This window comes from Podarcis raffonei, chromosome 14 (assembly GCF_027172205.1).
Source record: "Podarcis raffonei isolate rPodRaf1 chromosome 14, rPodRaf1.pri, whole genome shotgun sequence".
In the NCBI taxonomy this organism is placed as follows: Eukaryota; Metazoa; Chordata; class Lepidosauria; order Squamata; family Lacertidae; genus Podarcis; species Podarcis raffonei.
The window spans coordinates 47,066,606-47,085,505 of record NC_070615.1 but is presented as its reverse complement, the minus strand read 5'-3'; the positions used below and the strand labels follow the sequence as shown (position 1 = coordinate 47,085,505).

General features: G+C 45.7%; 1 protein-coding gene across 3 annotated transcripts in view; it reads left to right on the top strand.

Annotated features, from left to right (window-relative positions):
- Positions 1-18,900, top strand: part of MYO15A (myosin XVA) — a 105,796-nt gene that overhangs the window by 67,299 nt on the left and 19,597 nt on the right. For all 3 annotated transcript variants that reach the window (XR_008327447.1, XM_053363977.1, XM_053363976.1), the window contains exons 44-53: positions 1,303-1,418; positions 2,492-2,610; positions 3,606-3,747; positions 3,838-3,949; positions 4,502-4,576; positions 4,921-5,126; positions 13,010-13,146; positions 14,345-14,417; positions 15,734-15,806; positions 16,757-16,830. Coding sequence is in view for 2 of the 3 variants with exons in the window: in XM_053363977.1 (XP_053219952.1) it covers positions 1,303-1,418; positions 2,492-2,610; positions 3,606-3,747; positions 3,838-3,949; positions 4,502-4,576; positions 4,921-5,126; positions 13,010-13,146; positions 14,345-14,417; positions 15,734-15,806; positions 16,757-16,830 (1,127 nt within the window). In the remaining variant the exon portion in view is untranslated. The remainder of the gene's footprint in view (positions 1-1,302; positions 1,419-2,491; positions 2,611-3,605; positions 3,748-3,837; positions 3,950-4,501; positions 4,577-4,920; positions 5,127-13,009; positions 13,147-14,344; positions 14,418-15,733; positions 15,807-16,756; positions 16,831-18,900) is intronic.

Genomic DNA, 18,900 nt, shown 5'->3' with positions numbered 1-18,900 from the left:
AAAAAAAGGTCAGCCCATTTGTTCAAGAGGATCCAAGGAGGGACAAGGGAATAAATATTTATATACAGATAAATCATGTGTTTATAATAATTTGCATGGTGTGGAGGAAGTGGCGAGGGTGGGGGGAGAGAGAAATAAGAAGGAAGGAAGAGAAAGAAAGAGAAGTTATTTTCCATTTCTCATAATGCAATAGCTATGGGGTCATCCAGTGATTGGGCTTTGATTCAGGACAAAGGTGTGTGTTGTTCCCAGAACACCTACTTAATTTATGGAATTCACTGCCACAAGATGTGCTGGTGTCTGCTGTCTTAGAAGGCTTTAGAAGGACATGAGACAGATTCATAAAGTTGGGATGGGCCCCCCTGGCCTTCGAGAAACTGTTGAATTTTCTCATCCCTGGCTGCGTTGGCTTTGCTGGCTGGGGCTGAAGTGAAGGCCCAAGACAGGTGTTGATCATCATGTGAGCTGCGCGCAGGTGGTCTGAAGCGAGCTACCACCATTCCTGTGGAGCCTCCTTTTATTGAGACAAATATGCAAGCCAGGCAAATACATTTTTGGGCTGTGACCTTTACACATCTTCCGTCCCGAAATCGTGGGGTGGTAAAAAGCTATTTTGGCACCTGTTCCACAGCGTCATTTTCCCCTTGCACAGTGTATGACGAATGGAGACAAAAGTCTCATGGAAAAGGGTTACAGACAGGACACCGCTGACTGCTGAGACCGCAAAAGGTCAGACGTAGGAAACGATGTTCCAGACAGCCATGGCTTGTCTGAGGGGGAGTTTTTCCTGCACCCCAGGGTCACACGTGCAGGCAGACTGTGGCTGCCTGCTGGCGGGGAAGTGTGCTCCCTCCGGACCCCACTCCTCGCTTCGTGATATCCCTACATGGGGCAGATAAGAAGTAGAGCCCAACAACATCGGCAGGGCTAAAGTTTCCCTGTTCCTGTCATAGAGGCTAAGTCTGTTAGTGGCAGCCAGCCACGAAGGCTAAATGGAGCCTCATGTTCAAGGGCAGTGTATCTTTGAATGGTAGTTGTTTTGGCCAAACTCTGGCCTTCCTGTGAACCTGTGGGCTTCTGAAACCATCTGGTTGGCTATTGTGGGAAGGATATGTGGCTAGATTTAAAAATGGGCCCCCTGTAGCCTGTTCCAACAGGGTTCTTCCTCAAAGGCAGGATTTATTCCTGCCAGCCAAAGTCCTGCCATTAACTTAGGCTTGCCCATTCTCTCACACTCAAGTAACTGAGGGATCCTGTGGGATCCGAAAGTGGTGTAAAGCCAGCCTCTGTTTCTTTCCTCAGCGGAAAACAAGCTGGACTCCTTTAGTCCGGTGGCCGATGAAAGCGTCAAGAAGGAGATCATCAGCGTTGCCCGAAATGGCTGGGAAGTGTATTTCTCTCGCCTTTTCCCTGCTACGGTAAGAAGCATCCACATGTGCACCCTTATTGCAGCAAAAAAAAAATCTTCTGTGGGAGCTGCTTAAATCCAGGCAAACTGAGTAGACGAAAGAAGGGGAACCTGGTGCCTTCTAGATGTTGCTGAACTCCAACTCCCATCATGCCTGGCCATTGGCCATGCTGACTGGGGCTGATGGGAACTGGGGGTCCATAGGGTTCCCCATCTTTGTCATAGGACAGGATCTACTGCTTTAGCCACTGCCCTGCTCCCACCCAAGACATGCAGACAGAGCCTCTTGTGAGCAAGAAAGATATCTTTATTCAGGTGGGTAACAGTACAGGCTCAGCATCAGAAACAGAGCCCAGAAGCCATAATTCAGGAGTTCGGAACCAGGCAGAAACTGGAAAGAGAATAAAACAATTTAAAAATTCTGAAGAAATGTGCATGCACACGAAAGCTCATACCAATAACTAACTTAGTTTGTTTCTAAGGTGCTACTGGAAGGATTTTTAAAAATTATTTTATTTTATTTTATTTTGTTTCGACAGTTTAAAAAGCCAGCATAAAGCCAAACTTTGGAGCTCATGGCACATTGAATCTGGGCAGGCACCTTTGCTGTACTGCTGTTGGTATCTGTTAAAAATAATTTTGTTTAAGCAGTCTAACCAGACATGTACATTAGACGTGCTCTAATAACTGGCCCTTTCAGCCTTTGTTTCTTGATGGCTTATCCCCATTTGCTGCAGTTTTAACCAAACCTTGATTAATTCTAACTTTGACTAATTCCAGGAATTATGGGTTTCCCAACACCCACAAACGCTGAGAGCCTGAACACATAACAAGGGAACAACCTGTTCTCTTTTTATTTCTTTTGGCTAACTTCTTTTTAACATCTGATTCCATCTGCAATTTTAGTGTATATTTTCTGTGCTTTTAAAATTATTTACTTATTTTATTATTAATTATTAAATTTGTATGCCGTCCTTCATCCAAGGCATTGCTCTCTCTTAGATGCCCCTCGCTCTCCAGGCTCACCCTCCCTCTGTAAGCTGAGCCATGCCACGCCTAACGGCTCTGTCTTGAACCTTTCAGGGCAGTGTGGGCACCGGAGTGCAGATCCTGGCTGTGTCTGACACAGGGATCAAACTGCTGCGGCTGGTCAAGGGCACCAACTTACCTGGGGAGCAGCTCCGGGTGCTGCGGGGCTACAGGTGAGGCTGCAGGATTGGCCGGGATCCCTGGGAGGAGATGGAAAGGTGAAGGACAGGGAAATGCGGGTAGGTTTAGTGAGGAGTGGGTCTCATCAGCTGGCAGCATCAGGGAAGGGCTGTATGGCTTGGTGGTGGAGCACCTGGTTTGCATACAAAAGGACCAATCTATGGCATCTCCAGGTAGGGGTGAGAGACCCCCCTGCCTGAAACACCCTGGAGAGCTGCTGTCAATCAGTGTAGGCAGCACTGAGCCAGATGAACCAAAGGTCTGACTCGGCTTGGAGGGGAATGGCTATAGCTCATTGCTGTGGTCTAAACCATGGAGCCTCTTGCGTTTGCCAATCGGAAGGTCAGTGGTTCAAATCCCCGCGACGGGGTGAGCTCCCGTTGCTCGGTCCCTGCTCCCGCCAACCTAGCAGTTCGAAAGCACGCCAGTGCAAATAGATAATTAGTACCACTGCTGCGGGAAGTTAAATGGTGTTTCCGTGCGCTCTGATTTCCGTCACGGTGTCCTGGTGTGCCAGAAGCAGTTTAGTCCTGCTGGCCACATGACCTGGAAAGCTGTCTGTGGACAAATGCCAACTCCCTCGGCCTGAAAGCAAGATGAGCGCCGCAAACCCCATAGTTGCCTTTGACCGTCCAGGGGTCCTTTACCTTTTACCTTACCATTTAAGAGGTGGGTAGCTGGGGATCTCACCAGCAGTCCACATTGCAGCGCACCCAGCTGCCCTGGGAGGAAAATGGGCAGGGCTTCCGGGGCCCCAGCAGAAAAGGCCCTGGGCTTTCACCCTGAGCCATTCCCTGACAATGCCCTCAGTCCACAGACAGAGTCTCTCCCTTTGCGGCAGTGCCCCCCATATTCCCCTCTGAGAACCCTGGAGGAAGGGCATCAGCACCATCGTCCAAATTTGCTGTGTGTCTGCCCTTCCTGGATCCACTTTTAGCATCACTGACCTCCAAGCTTGGCAATGAACCCCATTTTCCTTTTTCCACAGCTACGGCGATATCCTCTTTGTGACCACCGGCTCGAAGAACATGCTGGAGGTCAACCTCACCAACGAGAAGCTCATTCTTTTCTCCCCCAAAGCTGCCCAGATTAAGGCACTGATTGACTATTTCCTCAACGAACTCAAGAAGGTAAAAAGATATGGCAGAGACCCTTTCTTTTGGAGCACCTTGTACCCCTGCTCCCTCAGCCAGCCACCCTTTGTCTTTTCCCCCTTCTAGGATTCACAGTACATGGTTGCAATCAAGAACCATATTACAGACGATAAAAGCCTCTTACGGTTCCATAAAGGAGACATCATTTGCCTCCGGCCAATGGAAGGCTTGGATCAAGGTGAGAGACCAGCAGCAAGTCTGTGGGGGGGAGGATGGGAAGCAACACAAAGAAATCATGAGCATTTCAGTCTATGTTTCTCTTAACTTACAGCCTTTTTCCATCTGCAGTTTTGCACAGTCTACACGTTTTTGCAAGCCATTTACCTGGTGCAACCCATTTTTTCTGCATTATTTTCACTAACATATGCAGACTTTCTTTGAATACATCCACATTTTTTGCACACACCTTTTGGGACGGATAACCGTTCCACAAAATTCGGAGCAGCACCATCAGTCCAAAAGGATTTCTGTGCACGTCTTGTCCCGTGTTGCAGTGCGAGCCCAAGCCAAATTCCTCCCTCGCCGTATTGTGCAGAGAGGTGGGGTGCATGCAGCCACAACATACAAGGGGGCTATTGCAGATTGCAGGCGGATAATGGCAGGTGCAACAGAGGATCAGGGCTGGTCCCCGGTTCACCTGCCCTGTGAATCCGGGAGCCTGCCCAGGGTTAGGTTAAGAGGGTCCTCCATGCCCTCCTTTGACACCGCCATGACTCTCCCGTCCCCACAGACCGCTATTTCGGCTGCGTGGTGCGGAAGAAAGTGATGCTCCTGGAGGATGTGAAGAAGGGCACCCAGGATTTTGGTGGGTGGCTCTTGTGTGTGGTGATGTGCCCTGTCCCCCTTTCTCCTGTGTGCAGTGGCCTTTCTCTCTCTCCTGGACAAACAGACTCCTGCAAGCTAAAAAGCCTATGCATGCTGCTCTTGCTCATTGGCAGATCACAGACATGGTACAAGGCAACTTCGCATGTTCCTTCCCTCAAGAGCAGGGTCCCATCTGCACTATACATTTAAAGCACCCTCAAACCACATGGGTGGTGCTGTGGGTTAAACCACAGAGCCTAGGACTTGCCGATCAGAAGATCTACCACCATGAAAGGGGGGGGGGATATTGACAGCATATAACTCAATGCCTTCTTCCTGGTGTAGGCTGGAAGTTTGGTGCCATCTATGGGAAATCGGGCTTCTTCCCTGCCGATTGCGTCCAGCCGGTGGCAGCGCCAGATTTTACCCACCTTCCTGCAGAGAGGAAGGAGGAGCCCAAGGACAAGCAAGCCAAAGTGGCTGTCCCGGCCTCGGTGGCTGTGGCTGTTGCATCCGCAGCCGTGGCTCAGGAGCTTGACAAGACGACTGAGGCGAGTGCAACGTGGAGGGGGTGGCCGTGTTTCTCATGCCAGGCCTCAAAGCGAGGTGGGAAGCAGGATTCGGGGCGAGGAAGGAAGCCCCGGGAACGTTGCGACGCCCGCCACTCTCCCACCAAGGTGACCAGAGAGGGAAGACTGCCAGGAAGCCGTCTCTAAAGCACCACACTCTCTTCCTCCTCGCTGTTCATCTTGGGAGAAGAATTGCAGGGCAAGTCCAGCCCTACCATTAGGCAGTTGCCTCAGGCGGCAGATACTGGCGATGCAGCAACAGTAGCCCCTTGGCAGTTTCCCCTACGTGCCCTGGCCATTCCTCTCCATTAGAGGGGTGTAGCCTGGAGAGAATTATGAGGGCCAGACAGAGAAGACGGGGTGGGAAGGAGAGGCTGCATCTGAGCCTCAGGTTTTAATTACCGTATTTTCCCATGTATAAGACTAGGGTTTTTTCCTAATAAATTAAGTCAAAAATTAGGGGACGTCTATACACAGATTTTTTTTTTATATATAAATTTTTATTGGTTTTTTCCACACATAATACAAGACAATACAACACAATACAAGACATACAAACATATAAACACGTATAATTTCTTAACCTTTCATTTCTTAAGCCTTCTTTCAGCGACTTCCCCATACCTCCCCTTTCTGCATCCCTGTTATCAATCTTTTCAGCATCCCCTAATTTCAATATAATACTTTCTTTAGATCTTATTTCTCATATCCAATTGCTAATCACTGCAATTCTTTTTTGCATTACCCAAAACATTTTAGCATTCATTAATTTTACAACAGTTCTTGAGATAAATTTTAAACTTCTTCCAATCTTCTTCCACCGTCTCTTTCCCTTGGTCACGGATTCTGCCGGTCATCTCAGCCAGTCCCATATAGTCTATTACCTTAGTCTGCCATTCTTCCAGTGTGGGTAGTTCTTGTGTCTTCCAATACTTCGCTAATAGTACTCTTGCTGCTGTTGTAGCGTACATAAAAAACGTCCTATCTTTCCTTGACACCAATTGGCCTACCATGCCCAGGAGGAAGGCTTCTGGTTTCTTCACAAACGTGCATTTAAGCACCTTTTTCATTTCATTATAAATCATTTCCCAGAATGCCTTGATCCTTGGGCACGTCCACCAAAGGTGGTAGAAAGTACCTTCAGTTTCCTTACATTTCCAACATTTATTATCGGGCATGTGATAAATTTTTGCAAGCTTGACTGGGGTCATGTACCACCTATAAATCATTTTCATAATGTTCTCTCTCAAGGCATTACATGCCGTAAACTTTATACCGGTGGTCCATAACTGTTCCCAGTCAGCAAACATAATGTTATGACCAATGTCTTGTGCCCATTTAATCATAGCTGATTTAACCGTCTCATCCTGTGTATTCCATTTCAACAGCAGGTTATACATTCTTGACAAGTTCTTAGTATTGGGTTCCAATAGCTCTGTTTCTAATTTTGACCTCTCCACCTGGAAGCCAATTTTCCTGTCCTGTTTGAAGACTTCATTTATCTGATAGTAATGAAGCCAGTCTCTTACTTTTGACTTCAGTTTCTCATAGCTCTGCAATTTCACTTTTCCCTCCTCCTGTTCTATAATTTCCCAGTACTTTGGCCATTTGGATTCCATATTAAGTTTTTTCACTTCCTTAGCCTCCATTGGTGACAACCACCTGGGGGTTTTGTTTTCCAACAAATCTTTATATCGAATCCAAACCTTATACAATGCTTTCCTAACAATATGGTTCTTGAAACCTTGATGAATTTTTACCTTGTCGTACCATATATATGCATGCCAGCCAAATCTGTTGTTAAACCCTTCCAAATCCAAGATGTCTGTGTTTTCAAGAAGCAGCCAGCTTTTCAGCCAGCAAAACGCCGCTGATTCATAGTACAACTTTAAGTCCGGCAGGGCAAACCCCCCTCTTTCTTTTGCATCAGTTAGTATCTTAAATTTTATTCTGGGCTTTTTGCCCTGCCAGACAAATCTAGATATGTCTTTTTGCCACTTCTTGAAGCAATCCATTTTGTCTAAAATCTGCAATGTTTGAAATAAAAACAACATTCTAGGCAAGACATTCATCTTAATAACAGCAATACGGCCTAACAAGGAAAGTCTCAAATTTGACCATACTTCTAGATCTTTCTTAATTTCTGACCAGCATTTCTCATAGTTATCTTTAAATAAATTCACATTCTTAGATGTCAAATTAATCCCCAGGTATTTCACCTTCTTTGCTACCATTAACCCCGTTTCACTCTGAAACTTTTCCCTTTCAACCACTGTTAAATTTTTGTCCAGTACTTTCGTTTTCTGTTTGTTCAACTTAAAACCTGCTACTTGACCAAATGCTTGTATTAGTTCTAAAACTCTTTTCGTACTAGTGTCTGGCTCTTGTAAAGTTAAAACTAAATCATCTGCAAATGCTCTCAATTTATACTGTTTAGCTCCGACCTGAATCCCTTTAACCAGCTGGTCCTCTCTAATCATGTTTAATAAAACCTCCAGGACAGATATAAAAAGTAGTGGGGATATTGGGCATCCCTGTCGTGTCCCTTTTTCAATAGCAAATTCTTCTGTAACCACATTATTTACAATCAATTTTGCTTTTTGCTCAGAATAGATTGCACTTATACCATTCTCGAAACCTTGGCCTACCGCCATCCCTTGGAGATTCTTTTTCATAAAACTCCAAGAAATATTGTCAAAGGCTTTCTCCGCATCCACAAATATTAATACTGCCTTAGTATTAATATTAACTTCCAGTAACTCCATAATGTCTATTATATTTCTCACATTGTCTAACAAATGTCTTCCTCGAAGAAAGCCCGCTTGGTCTTTATGAATCTCCCCCACCAAAACTCTTTTCAGTCTTTTTGCCAAAATGTCTGCAAAAATTTTGTAATCCACATTGAGTAATGATATAGGGCGGTAGTTCTTGACCTGATTCTTCTCGGTCTCTGTCTTTGGTATAAGTGTAATATAAGCTTCTTTCCACGACTCAGGTGCCTTCTTCCCCTCCAAAATTTCGTTACAGACCTCCTTCAACGGTTGCATAAGCCATTCTTTCAAAACTTTGTAGTATCTGGAGGTCAGTCCATCCGGTCCTGGAGATTTTCCCAATTGCATATTTTGAATGGCTCCCTCAATTTCTTGATCCGTTATCTTCTGATTCAAAATCACTCTACTTTGTTCCGAGATTTTTTGTAATCCATATTTTTTAAGAAATTCTTCAATTTCTTTTTCGTTCACCGGCCCTTGTGCATAGAGTCTCCTGAAATAGCTCTGAAAACAGTTTCTAATCTCATTTGGTTTATAAATGTTCTTTCCCTCAACTTCTAAGTTGGTAACCGTATTCTGTTTTTGTCTCTTCTTCAGTTGCCATGCCAAAAGTTTCCCACATTTATCTGCCGATTCGAATGTCTTTTGTCTCATTTGTTTTATTTTCCATTCTATCTCTTGATTCATCAATTCCATATATTGTCTCTGATGAAACTTGATTTCTCTCAAAATTTCATGAGACTTTGGTTTAGATCTCAATCTTTTTTCTCCTTCTTTTATCTTTTCCATGATCTTATCCTTTCTCTCATTCTGTCTCTTCCTTTTTACGGCATTCTGTTGTATTAAAAATCCTCTCATGACAGCTTTACTTGCGTCCCAAACTACTCTTTTTTCCACTTCTGTTCTCAGATTTATCTCAAAGTAGTCCTTAACCGCCTTCTGGGCCTTTTTATATACCTCTTCATCTCTAAATAGGGAGTCATTCATCCTCCATCTGAAGGAACCAGCTGTTGTTGGGTTCATTTCCATCTTTACAGCGTTATGGTCGGAGCAAGTCTTTGGGCAGATTTCCACTTTCTTGACCTTTGCTGCCATCCCACTAGTTATCCATATTTGGTCGATTCTTGTCCATGTCATTTTTGCTTCAGAGAAAAAGGTTCCTTCTCTCTCGAGAGGGTTCCTTGTTCTCCAAATGTCAATCAGGTTCATATTGTCAGTCATTTCAAAAAATGTCTTAGGTAATCTCCCATCCTTGGAGATCACCTGTTTTTGTGCTTTGTCCATATTTGTAGAGACCACTCCATTCATGTCTCCCATTAAAATTACATTGTAGTCCAAAAAGTCTATTAGTGTCTCATGCAGTTTCTTAAAAAATTCCGACTTCCCTTCGTTTGGTGCATAGACTCCTATTATCAATAATTTTTCTCCTTGTACTTGGATTTCAATTGCCAAATACCTTCCTTGTTCATCTTTAAATATTAATTTAGGGGCCAACTTCTCCTTTGCATAAATCACCACTCCTCTTTTCTTCACTTTATCCGATGAAATAAATTCTTGTCCTAATCTTTTATTGATAAGTAATTTTCGGTGTACCCTAGTCACATGGGTTTCCTGTAAACAAATCAAGTCCAATTGTTCTTTTTTCAGAATATGAAAGACTTCTCGTCTCTTTCTAGGAAGGTTCAAACCATTACAATTCCAACTTAAGAATTTCAAAGACATCTTGTTATTTATTCAGTTGCCCCTCCAACAGCTCCAAGGAGATCTTCTTCTGTTGATTTTCTAGCTCCAAAAGATAGATTTGAAATATCTGGTAGATTTTCTAGATCCGTAGGTTCCGCCGTTTCCTTAAGAAGGTCTTCCTCATTTCTTGTCAGGAACTGTTCTTTGTCTTGCACTGTTTTTATCTTGATTTTCTTTCCTTTGTAATTAAAGGACAGACCTTGTGGGAACTCCCATCTGAATAGTATGTTGTTCTTTCTCAATAGAGTGACCAAATCCTTATAATGGGTCCTCGCTTCCAAGATATTTTTAGGAATATCTTTAAAGATCTGCACACGTGAGTCTTCAATTTCAAGGGCTGTTTGGAAATGTAAATTCAATATCTTATCTCTCTCCTCCTGAGATCTCAGAGTTATAAGGCAATCTCTTGGGCTCTTTCTGTTCTGTTTCCTTCCCAGTCTGAAAGCAGTTGTTATCTTAAATTCCTCCTCTTTCAAGCTGTCCTGCCAGAATTCCAGAAATTCTTTTGTCAAATATTCTATCAAATTGTCCTTTTCATTTTCTGGAATCGATCTCAGTCTCAAATTTTTATTTTTTCTCTGTAGTTCCAATAAAGACAGAGCAGCCTCATGTTCTTCCAGCTTTTTACAGACTGGTACTATCTGTTCCTGTGTATTTCCTGCAGAAAGTTTTGCTTCCTCTGCCGAAACTTTTGCCTCCTCTGCAATCTTTCTAGTTATCTCATTCTCTTGAACTAATTTATTTATAGTCTCTGTATTCAAGTCCAATTTTGTTGATAATTGATTCAACTGTTTGGAATTTTCAGTGCTCTGCTTTGTTAGCACTTCTAGGGTTTCATTTATCTTGACTAATGCTTTTGTTATTGTTACTGTATCCATGGAAGGAGCTGCAGGTGGTACAATTGAACCTCTTCTCTTTTGTTCAGCTTTGCTTTTGGCCCTTGTTGTTCTCTCCTCTGTTGGGCCACTCATATCCCAAGGTCTTTCCCACGAGAATCACTTTCAGGTGGAAAATTCCACAAGTCTGTTCCTTGCAGTGAAAAATAGTAGTTATTTCCCTACAGCCTCTAGATGGAGCAGTTCAGAATTTCCAATACAAGGTAACAAAGGTTCCCTTCCTAAATAAACAAAAGTGGCAACCAAATGTCCAATATCTTCTAAATAGCCAAATTGTATCTTTCCAAAGTTCCAGACTTCTGTCAAATCAAATCTTTAGTTGTAATCCAGCAGAACACCTACTTTGTAGCAAGTCTCAAATGACAGTTCTCAGTCCCGGTAGCTCACTCCCAGGCAGTCCTCCCCAAGGGTTTAAAACGGCAGAACTTTCCCTTCTAAGCCTCTTTCATGCAGGCAAAACAGTTCATAAATCTTCCCCCCCTGCCCCTGCTTGCTAAGGGGGGGGAGCTGAGTCCAATGCCTGAGTCCGTCACTTTTAAAGCGCTTTCTGACAATTGCAGCTTCTTGTTTCAATGCTTTATTTACATGCAGTCCGGAGAAGGCAGACTTCCTTATTTTTTACCTTCTCCGCTTTCAGCCAATTTATAATTATTTCCTTATAAATTTGTTGCTCAGTCTTACTCACGGTAGTCCAATTTGTAATCCAAATGTCAGGAAGAAGTCGGCGCTCTCCGTCAATGGCGACGCGGCTTCACTTCACGGGCTGGGTAGCGGCTCTCAGCACCGCGCTCCCCCGCTGCCACTCCGGAGCCTTTAAAAAGGCTCCTTTGCAGTAAAGAGGGGCGCTTTAGGTGCCCACCGAGCCTCCTTGCTCTCAGGCTTCTGTGCCTGAGATTTTAAGGGTCCCCGCTTCGCCGTAGCGGTCAGACCCGAACTCGTGAAGAAGCCTCCCTGAGCGGAGCTCAGCGGGAGGCGGCCATTAGCGCTGGCGCCAACCGGAAGTCTCCCCCGTCTATACACAGATAAGGGACGCGGGTGGCGCTGTGGGTAAAACCTCAGTGCCTAGGACTTGCCGATCGTATGGTTGGCGGATCGAATCCCCGCAGCGGGGTGAGCTCCCGTCGTTCGGTCCCAGCTCCTGCCCACCTAGCAGTTCGAAAGCACCCCTAAGTGCAAGTAGATAAATAGGTACCACTTTATAGCGGGAAGGTAAACGGCGTTTCCGTGTGCTGTGCTGGTCCTGGCTTGCCAGAGCAGCTTCGTCACGCTGGCCACGTGACCCGGAAGTGTCTTCAGACAGCGCTGGCTCCCGGCCTCTTAAGCGAGATGAGCGCGCAACCCTAGAGTCGGACACGACTGGCCCGTACGGGCAGGGGTACCTTTACTTTTACCTTATACACAGATAGTGCCAAGGCTATTTTCTTAAATCTGAGTCCCCCAAAATAGGGGGCGTCTTATATATGGAGGCGTCTTATAGACGGAAAAATATGGTAATCAATTTAATTAAACCTTGCTGTGCAGAGTGGATGCCTCTTCCTCTGAGCCACTGGATCCAAGGGGAAGTTGAGTCACTCTGGTACCTGTGTTATAAGGACAACTGCACCTGTTATCTCCCTTGCGTGGCGAGTTCCCACACCCCCCCCCCAGTGGAAATAATGACACGTGACACAATTATTAAGGTTAATGGGATAAATAAGGCCACAACTTCATTGGTTACAGGTGATGAGTGGTATTGGCTTAGGCATTGGTCCTAACTGACTATATCCGACTTCAGCCCGTCCGCTTGAAGTCCGGGAAGGGTTAACCACCAGTAGGGGGATTCCTGCTGATGCACATCAACTAGGAACTCCCATGGGGTCACCGCTAGGGGGCGTGCCTTAGGCCCTCACCTCCCTAGGCTTCGGACAGGGCCACGCCCCTCGGAATCCTTTATCGGACTACCCTTCAATATGTGGGGCAGGTGATGGCGCTTCCTCCCCTCTTCCATCTACAGAACTATACCAATGCCTAACCGCCAATACCCAGAAAGTTGTGACGATTTGCTACGAGGTAGGCGAAAACCAAGTGTCAGGTGCCAATTTGCCAAGTGGGAAAATTCCTACCAGGCCCCTCAACGGTGACCAACCAAGGTCCATAGCAAGGTCAAGGAACGAAAACCTTATAGGGTGGGAGGGTGGGAAAAGCAGGAAGAGCTGGCAGGCGGCAAAGAGGGAGATCCCCAGCCGTGTCCTTCATTAAATAGGGCAGGCCACGCCCCCTGAGCCAGCTGATTGGCCCTCTGCCACCAAACCCATTGCCCTTGCATTAGAGGAACTAAAAACTGGAAGGAGCAGGCAGAGTCCCAGATCCACCTGGGCTGCAGTAGGTCCATGGCCTTGTCAGAAAGACTGTGCCCGCCCATTCCTAACAAAATCAAGAGACGAACACCCTGGGCCTCTCCTTTCTTTTCCCCCAGGTGTGTCTGGCAGGCAGCGAATTCGCAGAGAGTGCGGAGGGCTTTCAGGGCGCCAAGGACATCGGCCCACGAGGCGGCCCCTTCAACATGCTGGAGTTTTCCAAGAAGTATTTCCGAGAAGGGCAGAGGGCAAAGATGTGAGTGCGTGCGGACGGACGGAGCCCCCTAAGGGCTTGTTTGCCCTCGAGAAACGGAGGCCGTCATCTCAAGTTTGGTGTGTCAGAGTTGGTGTCCTGAGGCTGCAATCCCCCGTGTAAGGAAAGCAAAGGAATTCTGGGGTGCTGCAACCGTGCCCCTCCACCCACCTCAGCATACCAGTTAGTTATAACACCCCTGCTAACGTTTACGGGGTGCGATCATCGCATGTCTTGGGATGACCAAGAGGTAAGTCAAGATGGCCCACTCTTTGCCACGGGCAGTTGGCTCTCTTGCAGCATGTCAACCGCCGCGATTCGCGGAAATCGTTTGCCTCTCAAAGAAGTAAATTGCATCGGAGGTTGAAGTGAGATAAGTTGGGGGGTTGCCTGAACCGGAAAACAGACCCACAACCTACTGCACCCTATAGCTGGATATGTGTATGTGTGGCAGGCAAGACAGCATGGGATGGGTTTTAACAGGTAGGAGAGGGTATATTAATTGCAATTTCATGTGCCCACATGTGTGGGTTAAGCAGTTTCAAAACCCCATCCTTGGCAGCAAAATTAAACGCATAGGAATTAGGCTGTGAAACCTTGTTTTGAGCAAGTCCAGCTATGGAGTAATCTGGCTTCCCTCTTCTTCCCCTACTTAACAATGAATCAGGCAACAACTTGTAAAGTATTTTTTTTTAAAAAAAAATAAAGATTTACTTGCTTTATAATCATGCATTGGTTCACAGCAAAGGCTGCAGCAAATCCATGCAGGCTAAAAGCTTAAGGTATAACCAGCTTCAGGCACGGGAAGAGGGCGTCTCCTAACAACTCTCAGAACCCTTAACAAACTACAGCTCCCACAATTCTTTGGGAGAAAGACCATGGCTGTTGAAAGTGGTATCATAGTGCTTTAAATGTATGCTGTGGTGGCGGCCACACACACACAACAATTGTCCCAGTTATAGCCCCTCCTCTTTACTCCATTTATTAGCATGTGGAAATGAGTTGCAATTTGGGAAATCTTTGTGGACGAAATGCCCCCCCCCCCAGCAAAAAGGGCAGGGAATGGTTTTCCCCCGATGGGCTTGAGCTGGTCCCTAGGCGACCAGGCAGTCACAGATCCCAAGGGAAGAGGGAAAGACCTCGTCCACCTGGAACCTTCCCTGAAAGGCAGCTTGTAATTCATGTCTGGAATTAATTTCAGGGATCCCAACAAGCAGAAATCCAAAAAAAGTGGTGAATCGAATGGCATGGCAGATATTCTGAAATTCACCAAGGTAATGCAGATTGTTTTCTTGAGCAATGGCAGTTTTCTTCTCACTGGCTGTCTCTCCATGTGTGTACAGTGGTACCTCGGGTTACAGACGCTTCAGGTTACACGTTTTCAGGTTACGGATGCACCGATACCTGGAAGTACCAGAACGGTTACTTCCAGGTTTCGGTGCATGCGCAGAAGCGCTAAATTGCACTTTGCGCATGTGCAGAACCACTGAATTGTGTCACACGCATGCGCAGACGCGGCGCTGCGGATTGCGAACATGCCTCCCGCACGGATCACATTTGCAACCTGAGGTTCCACTGTATTGTGGACCCGAATGGGACCCCACTGCTATTATTTTTGTGGTTGGACAACATTTAGCTTGGTAAAACTATATTTGATGAAGAAGCACATAAAGTGCTTTTGGAAAACCAAAGAATTTTAATTTTCAAATGTCAGGTAATGCCTAATAATAATAATAAAACTGCAAGTACTTAGCAATCCTTTTTAATGATTTCTGTGCAATTTTACACACATTTTACTTACCAGCAAAACTAAATTATATTAATTTAACCAAAATATATTTTGAATTCCCAAGTCTTTTTTTAAATTGCTTTCATTAAATATTTTCTTGGGTTACATGTTACAACTTTTTAGTACCCCTCACTTGGGGGATTTGAAAGTTGAAAAATTTGACATGCCCCCATGTCACTGAGCCACTCATAATTGTTTGGCTTGCACTGGAGAAATCCTTGCCCACTGCATCCCCAAACAGTTATTTATGTTTAGCAACATTTATACACCACTTCCTCCCCATCCAAAAAAAAGACCTCTAAACGGTTTACAAAAGGAAGTGTAAAATATACATTTTATAAATACATATAAAGACAAACATTAAAAAATAGTTGTATTTTTAAAAAATTGGTTTGTATCCAGTGTTAGTCATATTCAGAGTAAACCCACTGAAATTAATATCTAAAGGGCTGTCATGCAGCAAGCTTGCTTTTTCCTTCTCTGGAGGGTAGCACTCGAATGAATGGATTCAAGTTACAAGAAGGGAGATTCCCTTCCAACTTTACAATTCCATGATTCTATGACTTACTTAGGTCCATTATTTTAAATGGATCCACTTTAAGTAAAGCTTAGCTGGATACAACCCATTAAATAAAATGTCAGCCTCCACTTCTATGTTTCGTTAAACTAACGCAGTCCAGGTCCAAGGGGTTTTATTCAAGTGTGTAAAGCATTGTGTGCAACTGCCACACCCCTTTGCTTGCCCCAATTCCTTTGCCCATCACTTGTGGCACCAAACCTCTTCCTTCCTTCCCTGCACAGGCCCCCATCCAAGAGTCGCTCATTGAATTCACGGACAGCAGCCTGAACAAAATAGCTGCAGAAACTTTCCAAGGTGAGGAGCTGGGAGGTCCACTTTAGGAAGTCACAAGCAGGACCCGGGCAGAACAGCACACTTCTCTCCTGCAATTCCCAGCAGCTGGTAATCAGAAGTATCACTTCCTCTGATCGCCTGAGGAGAAAAGTGATCAGGCATGATGGGGCAGTATCTTTTTCTCGTAAAGTTGTAGTTCCCTTCTGTGTGGGAAGACTCCAAATGATCTTGGAGCGCCTAAACTAAGGAATTCTCTCTCACAAGGTGGGTGGCTTTAAAAGAGAATTAGAAAAAAAATCACAGAGGATAAAGCTGTCAGTGGCTACCAGTCACAGTGTCTAGGCCAGGGGTCAGCAAACTTACCGTGTCTCGGGCCAGTGCCTCCAGCGCCGATCGCACAGCGGGGGAGCCCGTGCCCATACGTGTGCGCACACACTATTTCCGGCACACTTCTGGGTCGGAGGAGCACCAGAAATAGCTTGTGTGCATGTGCAAATAACGCTTGCGCCTGCGCACAAGCTATTTCCGGTGCTCCTCTGACCTGGAAGTGGGCAGCTGTGCAGCGCAGCGCCGGTAAGAGTGGGCGATGGGGGTTGCCGCGGGCCAGATAAATGAGTCTTTCAGGCCTTATCCGGTCTGCGGACCTTAGTTTGGGGACCCCTGATCTAGGCTATGTCTCCACTATCGGAGATTGTATGTCTTTCTGAATACCAGTGGCTAAGAATTGCAAGTGCTGCTGTGCTTTTTTTTTTGGTCTTGCTTTTTTTGTCTTTTTTTTTTTTTGTCTTGCTTTTGGGTTTCCCAGGGGCAATATGTGGGAAAGACACTCTGGGCTAGATGGGCCACTGGCCTGATCCAACAGGTTCTTCTTAACTTCTTATCTGGAGTCTCTCTCTCTCTCTCTCTCTCTCTCTCTCTCTCTCTCTCTCTCTCTCTCTCTCTCTCTCTGTTATCTGCATCTGCTTTTCCAGCTGTGATGAAGTTTATGGGCGACCTCCCACTCAAAGGACAAACTGAGCTAGAGGTGGTGTGTTCTCTTCTCAAGGTAATCAAACTTCCTTTCTTCTTTTCAGGTTTTAAACTGAATTTTAATAGCAACAAGCAAGTCACAGGGAAAAAGAAATGAAAGACAATTTAGTTTCAAAAAAAGGGGATAAGTTGTCTCAATTACCAGTACGGAAGTGCAGGGTGCAGCTTTGTAATTTACAGAGTCAATAATAAAACATATTGAGAGGGAAAGGCTGCGTGGTCTCTAATTACCAAAGGATTCCATGGTCTAAATTAAAACAATTACATATTTTTTTTCCAAAAAAGGTTAAGAATTACTGTATTTTTCGCTCTATAAGACGCACCTAGTTTTTAGAGGAGGAAAACAAGAAACAAGAAAGCAACGCAAAGCCTCTTGAGTGAAGAGGCAGGAGCGCTCCCGCTGCGCTCAAGAGGCTTTGTGTGGCTATCCCTGAAGCCAGAAGAGCAAGAGAGATCGGTGCGCACCGATCCCTCTTGCTCTTCTGGCTTCTGGGATAGCTGCACAGCCTCTTCAGGGCAGCGGGATGAAGGCTCCCCCTGCCCTGAAGAGGCTGCGCCCGGCTAAGCCAGAAGCTAGAACAGTGAGAGGGAGCACTGCACAGCGATCTGGCTTCTGGGATAGCTGCACAGCCTGCATTTACTCCATAAACCCATACACATTTCCCCTTACTTTTTAGGAGGGAAAATGTGCATCATATAGAGCGAAAAATGTGGTACATTGAACTGTGCTAAATCCAGACTCTCACTTAGACCCCTTGGACCTGGCATCCCTGAGCCACTTGTATTTGTATATAAGATAAAATTAGACCAAATGGCAAAAAGTGATTTTGAGCACTGTGGCCCCTGGGCATTTTTGGCTTATGTGAGATTTTTTAAAGAGTAAGCTGCTTTCTGGCCTTTGCAGCGAATGGAACCTGCAGAGCCAATGCAGAAACAAGCCCCAACGAAGCCTGGAGCTTATATCTGCACCTCCTGGGCTTATATCTGCACTGGGGCTGCACTTGCCAAGCCATCCTGGTTGCTCTGGCCTCTCCCAAATACCTCCTAATAAACATTCTCATTCTCGAGTACAGCTGCTATAGTCCAGAGGTCACCATCGTGGCACCTGCAGGTGAACATGCACTCACAGCTTCACTTCCTTCCTCTGAAATCAGGCTTGCAAGAAGCGTTCTGTTCATAGCTGTCAACTTTCAGATTTGAAAATAAGGGATCAGCAGCCTCGAAAATAAGGGATCAGCAGCCTCACCTGTCCCTGGGACAGTCTACAGGATATCTAACAATCTGGGATAGCAGCGGGAAGCAGCGGGAAACGGCATTGAAATAAGGGAATTTCCTGCAAAAAAAGGGAAGGTTGACAGCTATGGTTCTGTTGTAGCCAGTACAATAACGTTACGGTTTGCACTCCATTGCAGCCTTGTGCATGCATCGTGAGCACAAAGGTTTCTCCAATTTCCACATGTGCCCACAGGCCCCAACACGATGATGACCCCTTTAAAGTCCAACAGCATATCAAGGACACAACATGGGCTGCCCCTTAGCCTTAGTGCAGCAGCCTTCAACCTTCTTCCAACCTGATACCTGCTTTTAAGCCAAACATGCTGACGCTGCAACCGCCTTAGACCAGGCTGTGACCTGGTGGCGGGTCCCAGTCCACCAATTAATGGCCTGTAGTCTAAAGCAAGCTCTTCTGATTTGCAGAGCTGCTGAGCTTGTCATAGCCATGGCGGGCTACAAGGCCGGATTTAGGTTTGATGAGGCCCTAAACTACTGAAGCTAATGGGGCCCTTTATATGTCCAGTTGTCCTTTGTCAACAACAAATTGTCACTGTTTTTTGTGTTGAATACATGCTAAATGGCAATTTATGGAGGTAACAGGTATCTAAAGCCATTTGCACATGTTGCCATGCAACCAGTCCATGCAGAATGTTGTTATTGAGTCATTTAGTCGTGTCCGACTCTTCGTGACCCCATGGACCAGAGCACGCCAGGCACTCCTGTCTTCCACTGCCTCCCGCAGTTTGGTCAAACTCATGCTGGTAGCTTCCTTCACGGATCACTGCCTTGCCATGGCGAAGGGGCTTGAATA